General features: G+C 40.9%; 1 protein-coding gene across 2 annotated transcripts in view; it reads right to left on the reverse strand.

The window, feature by feature from the left end:
• Positions 1 to 2,730: 2,730 nt before the first annotated feature.
• LOC137997644 (uncharacterized) overlaps positions 2,731 to 9,036 on the reverse strand; it is a 12,898-nt gene continuing 6,592 nt past the window's right edge. The window contains exon 2 of one of the 2 annotated variants that reach the window (XM_068843748.1): positions 2,731 to 8,480. In XM_068843748.1, coding sequence (XP_068699849.1) covers positions 4,153 to 8,480 — 4,328 coding nt within the window. In that variant the 3' untranslated portion in view covers positions 2,731 to 4,152. The remainder of the gene's footprint in view (positions 8,481 to 9,036) is intronic. The other variant, XM_068843749.1, reaches the window with a different exon arrangement.

Below are 9,036 nucleotides of genomic sequence, written 5' to 3' on the forward strand. Positions count from 1 at the left end.
ATATAGCCTTGGGTTATCAGGCAATAATTTCATTTGATTAAGGAACTGAGTGAAAATGTGGTTCAGCAAGGAATTGAAAATGGGTTTCCAGATTGTTTCTAATTATTTATACATTTTCCTATATACATTCAGATTACAGTATCAGCCAGAAATAGGTTATAGAGTATCACCTATACAACGTAAGTTTCTGCAAAAATTAGATTCTCTTTGCCCCTAAGTTTTTAATTGAATCCAAAGCCTAATAATCATACAAATTTTCATACCTGTAGATCCAAAAAGGGTCAATTACAAGGGTTTGTAGTGCTGTTTTTAGATCATTAGAGTATATTTTTAAGTCATTTAAAACTGTATACTGCATGTGTATAATTAGCTTAAGACTCAATTTAATAACTTCTGTTAATTAGACTTAATAAAAAGCGATGCCTGTGAATTGAGGAAATCATTCAATCAATCGATAATTTAATTTCAGTCAGACTAATTAAAATAAGCTTATATAGAGTTCATTACTTCATGTTCACGTAGCAAGTTGGAGTATGTGACTCGATCATCTTGCTTGAATAAGCTTCGTAATATGACGCCACAAAGAGTTTTTCACTCTGTACTTAAGAGCAGCTGAGTTTTTCTCTTTGATGTTCAATCTGATTTCAATGACAGTTAAATAAAGTGAGTACGAAAGTGTAATAAATTTACAAATGCTCACAACGTTGTATTGAGATACTTTTTTTGGATTTTTGTACACGTACTTTTAAAGCGCAAAAGTCCTGCTCCAGAATTAAAACGTCCGTAAAAATATTTCATCTTACTGCGAAGCCACCACTGCCTCGTGTACAAACTTAAAGCGTTCTTTGACCGGTGTTTTGCTTCCCACGCGATGCTTCGCCGCCATTTTGTTTTGGTCTTTCTCAAAATGTCACGTGATAAAAATCTCCAAGATTTTTGGAGATTTTGTACCACGTGAGTTCACAGGCGGCCCAGAGTCGGAAGGTAAACAATTATAAGGATTTGTATGGGAATCTCGATAACAGACTGAAAAAGATATTTACCCGCAAAAGTTCTCAATAAAAAAGCCGTACTTTATTGCCATGGTGAATTTCTTGCTTTTTGTGTGGTTTTTTGCCTGATTGAATGCGATTTAAGCGACTTCTCAAATTCCCGAGTCGTCACTCTTCCCTAAATAAAGGAAAGGCTGGCAACTCATTTCTAACTTACCTCAGATCTCGCCGAAAAAATTCACACTTCTCCGGCATCAGTCACGCTCAAACTCCGGCGATGGCTACAAGGATAAATTTACTTCCCCTTGACCAAGTTTCAAGGTCCAGTGAGTATCCAGTGCTGAGAAACTGCGAAAAATATTCAAATTTTCAAACTCCTTCGAGGCTCGCTAACAACCAATTTTGACACGGCTGGTCAACGGTTCACTGAGCCTCCATACGGTGAGGGCAAACCTACGCGAGTGTACCCATGGTTGGGCAGAGCAAAACAAATCCCAGACTCGTCCCCAAATACCTGCCTGGGGTCATGTTCGAGTTTCTAAATCGGCGAACGATATTAAAAGTTCCACACTGAAACCTTAAACACAGCTCCCATCGCTTTGGTTGCCCCACCGCATGTTATAAACCCGGATTTTCATCGAACTCCGTAAGTACTGAAGCTGTTTGGATGGAGTTTGAAACGCAGTCGAAGGTATTTACTAGTGAATGAAACACAATCCTGTTTTTCATCCGTCAACAACTCACATTATCATGACTGCAGAAGAAAATTCGTATGAAAAGGTCGCTGCACCTTTTCAGCCTTTTGGACACATTTTTCTGTTGAGAATCCAGGGAAAATGCCATCGTTGAAATCATCTGTGCTTTGTTTTTGCGCTTCCAGTTGCGTTGAAATGTTCAAAATTATTTCTCACACCGGTGCATCAAGCGATATCGATCGAAAACCAACAATTATTACTCGGAATACCTGAAAGGTATCCGAGTTACAATCTCGCTTGTCTGTTTTTTGGACAGTAGAAATTACGGTGCGGTGATTTCTTTGGCTCAAAGCAATTCACTTAACAAAACTATACTTTTTCCAACAACAACAAAAAAACAGCCGTGGTGTCGAGTGTCATCGGACGAGGGGATTTTTGCACGCGCGAGGCTTCAAACAGCTTCAGTACTTACGGAGTTCGATGAAAATCCGGGTTTATAACATGCGGTGGGGCAACCAAAGCGATGGGAGCTGTGTTTAAGGTTTCAGTGTGGAACTTTTAATATCGTTCGCCGATTTAGAAACTCGAACATGACCCCAGGCAGGTATTTGGGGACGAGTCTGGGATTTGTTTTGCTCTGCCCAACCATGGGTACACTCGCGTAGGTTTGCGCTCACCGTATGGAGGCTCAGTGAACCGTTGACCAGCCGTGTCAAAATTGGTTGTTAGCGAGCCTCGAAGGAGTTTGAAAATTTGAATATTTTTCGCAGTTTCTCAGCACTGGATACTCGCTGGACCTTGAAACTTGGTCAAGGGGAAGTAAATTTATCCTTGTAGCCATCGCCGGAGTTTGAGCGTGACTGATGCCGGAGAAGTGTGAATTTTTTCGGCGAGATCTGAGGTAAGTTAGAAATGAGTTGCCAGCCTTTCCTTTATTTAGGGAAGAGTGACGACTCGGGAATTTGAGAAGTCGCTTAAATCGCATTCAATCAGGCAAAAAACCACACAAAAAGCAAGAAATTCACCATGGCAATAAAGTACGGCTTTTTTATTGAGAACTTTTGCGGGTAAATATCTTTTTCAGTCTGTTATCGAGATTCCCATACAAATCCTTATAATTGTTTACCTTCCGACTCTGGGCCGCCTGTGGTGAGTTCAGCGTTGGCCAGGGTCTTCTCCAGACGAGCCGCCATTTTGAAAATCGCAGAGGAGAAGGCCCTGGGGACGAGGTTGATCCCAGAGTCCCTCGTAACCCGACCCGCTGGTCAAGGGGAACGAAGACTCTGGGAACAAGATTTGGTCGTGTGTCACTTTTAACCAATGAAACGTTGGCACTTATGTTGTGAAAATTGACCACGTTCTTGACGGTATACAGCATGTTTTGTTCACGTGCTCTTCCAGTTTTCAGGTTTTCCGTGAGACCGGAGATATTTATGAATCTGCCTAGGAATCTAGAAGAGTTATAAACATCTATCTCCCGTGAGTTTCCAAAGACACGAAATATGAAATTTGGTAAATTTACCAAGAGGAGATACGTGATTCAGCAACTACAAAAAAAAACCTGAAACCGAAGTGAAACTAGAAAGAGCGAGAAGGAAACATTTCTACGTCTAGGGCATTCTGCGCACGCTCTTCCGTCTTTCGTAGTTGCTTCAAGGAGCATTTAAAATCTTGATTTCAAGCGACTCCTGGGCGGTAACTTACCTCATTCCAAACTTGTTGACTTTGAAGTTTTTTGTGTCCATTACAAAACGAGCAAAGACGTTATTAGGGCGGTCATGCAAAACCCGAACGTTCTCACGAAAAACCTGAAAACTTTGAGAGCACGTGAAAAAAACATGCTGGTATGCTGTCAGAAATGTTGTCAATTTCACAACATAACCGCCAACGTTTCATTGGTCAAGAGTAATACATAACCGGACAAACCGTTAACGTTAAATCGGCTATCGGCTTTCGAACAACTGGGCCCTGGTAATTTGCCTTGGCCTTTTCACGGTATATAACCGCGTCGTAAACGCACGTCAAACGATTGCGATATCTATACTCTGGGTCTCAGTGCAAATGATTTGTTTTCATCCTGACATTTATAATTCTCCACACATCTACCATCACGGACTTTGCACATTCTTGTAATGGTTACAGAGACCTACAGAATAGAGGTTTCACAAGAACGGTATCAAAGATTGGTTATTCTCGCCAAGGTAATCAAAATACTTGTTCCGTTCAGATAAATCAATTAATTGATTACTTTTAGCCTTCTTTCTGCTTAGGAAGCTACGTTCCATGTCAATAGAAACAGTTTTCTCAATTTTCACGGAAAATTGCCGTCTACAAAGTAACCTTTAAACTTCTGAATGGAAGACCACATAGCTCTACTTCGTGACTAGACGCACCGCAAGTGAAATCTTATAATATCACACCATGATCGAGTCAAACAAATTAGTGATCAAAGTATAATTTTATCCTCAGTAGTGTACGTTCTGTTCAGAAACAACCAGGAGAGGTTTTTGCTCTCGGTCTGTGTACCACGGAGAGCAACAGAACTTCCAGCAAAAGATTCTGAAATGCTCGAATAGAAAAAGCGCACACCTCACCAGCTGAGAGAGAACTGCAAATGTGACCAACATGCACACTAACGCTGGGACAAATGCCAAGGCGCACACCTCAAACCACTCAAGAGCTTTCAGACTGGATTTGCTCGGCTCGTCAATTGTGATACCAAATGACAACAGGGCTGCTTTTGCCAGGTTGATGATAGCAATTAAAGATATGGCTACCAGCGACAAAGTTTCAGTTCTATTTGCCATGGGATATCGATAAGGATTGTTCCAAACATGATGGATTGTTATCAACAAGCATGCTGCTGCCTGGAAGACCATGCGTAACATAAGATTTGTGATGAACGCTTCACAAGCGAGGAGAATGAACCTTCGACCGATCATCACGCTCTCCCAGTAAAGTGTTCCGTTGTCATCATCATTTGGTGGACGAAAAGGACCATGGAGTATGTCCAAAACTTCTTTGTTGACTACATGCTGCTCAGCAGAATCCTGGCGTCTCCTTTTCAGCATTTCTTTGACCAGCCAATACAAAAGAAATGGCAGTGGAATTATACAAGCAGCGAGGAACTCACCTGCTGTAATAGAAGATCTGTATAGCTTGGAAGATCCACAGTAGAGGACAACGATTAAAGGAACCAGGCAAAATGCAATGTAAGCAAGGAGAAGATACTGCCACCATTGCATGCATGGGATATTTGCATCGATAAAAAGCCTTCTTTCAGATCCGATAGAGACACAGTGCACTAGCCTAAAACACGTTTCTGCAAGCCTCTCGTACCCAAGTAACAGCACTTCTATTACAACGGACATATAACAGATGAGGGAGGGCTTTCCCTTGCCCATTAACACGTTGAAAACAGAATGCACAATATAAATGACCACAACGTCAGTCATAGTCAAAAATACTGTCGACGAAAGGAGAGCCTGTTTTGTTGTTGCGGTGAGTCCTGCAAATGGACAGCCAAGGTCTTGATTGATCGATTGGACATGAAAATTATAAGCAGAAATTACAAAGTGGATAAAAGGAATCTTTCCAACAAGTTCTTCTATAGGGACCACCATCACAGTCTCGGCTGCTTGATAAAAATAAAACGCTATTTTTAAATAGCCAGTATCGGAATGTTCAGCACCAGCAATGCCGTCTACTTCCTCTCCCGAGGGATTTTCTCCTCTTTTCTTAAACCACAAGATTTGGTTTGTCAGGATGTGCAGTATCGGAGGTTTTTTCAAAAGATAAAGAGCAAATGTTATCGTTAACAATACGGTCACAACCCACACAGAATAGTCGTTGCATTTTGTCAACTTGCGACAATTGCTTGAGAAGAGGGTCTCAGTAAACCCCTTTGCACATTGTCCACAGAGAGTACCGTTCCTGTTTCCTTGGCAACTGTTATAAACTGTTGAGACAGTTGAAGGACAGTAGTGTTCCGGACAGGCGATAAATTGTAGCTCCTGGGGACGGCTAGATGTTGAATAACCCCAGAAATTTGGTTTCGCGACAATGTTACTTTCAATGCAGGTGGCTCCAAAGGGACATGTATGGCACACAGGAGTGGAGGTCACGGCTAAGCCTTCTGAAACCCCTGTTTGAAGGCTGTAATAACCAGGATAGCAGGGTTTACAAGAATACTTCAAAACTGTAGTGTTCAATATGCAAATACTGTTGTTTTTTTCTGTGTATACAAAGTGCGTGTTATTTTCCAATAAAAGCCCCTGTCCTTCGCTACACTGTATCTTCGATCTTTTATCCATGACAAAAAATCCCCCACTAGAGATATCAAAAACTGGAACAGTCCTCCTGCTAAATTTCATTGATATCATTGTTGTGTTTTCAAGTCTTACAGGACCTCCGCTTCCAGAGTAAAGGAAGACACCTGCATTATACGAGGGACCGGTTGATGCTGTCATACTTCCCTTTGTCCTAAAAAACGAGCAATCTACAAAATCTACGCGGCCTGTTCCAAATGCAGAATAGACATGTCCAGTGTGATGAATGCCAAAGTTGTCGCGAAAAGTACATCGTCTAAACGTGGTGTTACCATTGCTGATATAGACAGCTCCAACTTCATTTCCTACGTTTTCCACAAAAGTCGTATCCTCAAACAGAACATGGCTGTTGTAGTGCCATGAGGGGTGTGTCTCATTAGTGTTGACACACCCAAAATTACGCGCTTTGTCTGGATTTAATAAAATAGAGATGGCGCCAGCTGCTGTCTCGTAGAAGTAACCCGTTTTGTTATTTGTCCATGTTCGTCGATAAGCGAAGACACAATTACGAAAGAGAGAGCGCCTGATTATCACATGCTTCAGCCCTTCAAATAAAAGAGCCAAGTAACTGGGTGGTCTGTGGTGGAATTCATTATTGTCAATTTCGATGACCGCCTTTGAGAAATTGACATGTTTGAGTGGTGGTATCTTTAAGCGAATAGCATAACTATTTCTAGTTTCGTCCCATGTCACTGCTTCGTCGCTCGTTTTAAACCGGGTGTTTCTGATAGCTATGTGGACTGATGTTGGACTACGTAAACTGACCATCGTGTCATAGATATTATTAACAAAAGAACAATTATCAATGGAAATGTCAATTGGAAAAGAGCCGTTTTCCGGACGTGGTGATGATATTTGCAATCCATGTCTAAAAGAGATGAGTGTAACGTTGAATAGATTGATGCGATATTTGGGACTTATGTACAGACCTGCCCTTTTTTTTACTTTACTCTCCAGGAAACTGTCAGAAACTGTTACCATCCCTGCGTTTTCTTTTGCGGCCACTATTTCGAGAATCCTTCCTTTCGTTGGGTTCAACGCATCTTCCTTGAAAATACATTTTGAAATTGTTATATTACTTTTGCCTCCGGTAGTAACTACACGAAAAGCTCCGGCCCCTCTTGTTCGCGTTTTCTTCGTAAACCTGGACTCTTCCAGTGTCACAATCCCACTATGTAGTAAAACGTCTACAGCTATGCATTTTGTTTTGTGTCGATGTCCTCCCCACTCTGTAATATTTACATTTCTGACGCCAAAATATAACCTGTGCGTACCCCACTGAATAAGGTCTCCAGGCGTTCTTCCAATTGATATTGCGCATCCGTTCTGGGCTTTACATTCGCTGAACGTAACATTGGCGAGGCGGATTGTTAGAAATCCATGTTTGCTATTGGCATAAAGCGACCCGCCGTTGCCAGCTGAATTGTTATGGAAATAAGAGTTTACAATCCTTAAAGATCCATTGATTTTTGCAGTGATAGACAAGCAAGAGCCGGAATTTTCTTTGGGAACAGATTGGTTGTAAAACAACGAGCCTTGAATGATTATACCTGCCCTGTCTGACTGAACCACAATGCACTGCACGTCTGGGTTGTCATGGCAAGTGATGGAGATGAACTTTGCTTTTGTTTGTCTAGCACGTGAGAAATATAGACTTTGCACACTTTGTTTTGATTTCCCATGGAATTTTCCATTGTCATATAACCTGATATCTTTGTATGTCTCCTCTGTGACCGCCGTCGAAACGTTGAGACTTATGAAGGGACCTTTACTGCCAAAACTGGCAACCTTAGTGCAAGAAATGTACACGTATATTGGACACAATTCACCATCTGCAACTGATGTGATCTTCATGACTCCTCCTTCAGAGCGGCGTTGGCCATATAGCCCATTTTTTTCAAGCATTGTATTCTTGATGTTAAGACTAACGGAAACACTTTTCCTTTTAGTTTTATTAAGTAGGAGAACGTTGATGCATTGAGAGTTGTTGTAAAAAGTTGAATTGCTCTGAATATCAAGCTGGAAAGACGTAATGTTGTGTATTGCAATAGCCAAGGCTCTTAAAGAATCATGGAAAGAACAGTTGTGGATTATGACGTGTTGGCAGTCGTCACAACTAAGTGGCGTTTGTCGAAAATCGATTTCTGACAGCTCTAACGTGAATGTCTGCTGCTCATCATTTGTCTTTTGAAAATGAAATCCTTCAGTGCATAAAACGTGTGGAGTGGAGAATAAGCCAACCATAGTCAAACTTTTGTTGATATAAATGCCTCGATGTTCAATGGGATTATTGCGATCGGCTTTACAGCCATAAGGGCATTCCTTGGTCCCACGTCCATCCAGTATAATTTTCCCGCCATAGTCCACGTGATGAACGGCAACGGCAATGGACTTACAAGGGAGACTTGGACTGCCACAAGTTTCGCAGTCATTTCCATGAAGAGACACAAATACTTTTTTTGAACCTGAAATTGTTAATGAGAGCAAAAATGTGTATTGTTATGCGAAGAGGAAGGACCATTTTATGAAAAACTATACAATTTTCTCAAATCAGGTTTAACGTTTAAGAGTAGGAGATACGTCATGGGTTCCATAGAACCTAAATCTCCTGCGCGGGTCTTCAGAGTTAATTAACTTTTGCCAAAAAGGCAAAAAATAAATAAGTAAATAAATAAAAAAATAGGAGGTGACTGTGCTCTTTTTCGAGATTAGGTGCATTTCTAGAAGCTTGCTTAATTTTAAGACGGTCTTAGCTTACAACTGTCAGCAACAAAAAAAAGCTGCATTAGTGAAATTTAGATGAGGTAAACGTACTCAGTTCAACATAACTAATATAACTAAATAAACTTTTGCAGCTGATAACTTTTTCTGAGGTGAAATAGACCTTGAAAAACGATACATACTAGTCTACGAAAGAAAACTTAGGTCAGACGAGAGCATAAAAGGCGAAATATTTGTAATTTTTCACGCACAGATTTTTTTTTGTTTTTTGTTAAAGTAGACAAAATCAGGAAAGGAAGC

The sequence above is a fragment of the Montipora foliosa genome, chromosome 3 (assembly GCF_036669935.1).
Source record: "Montipora foliosa isolate CH-2021 chromosome 3, ASM3666993v2, whole genome shotgun sequence".
NCBI lineage: Eukaryota > Metazoa > Cnidaria > Anthozoa > Scleractinia > Acroporidae > Montipora > Montipora foliosa.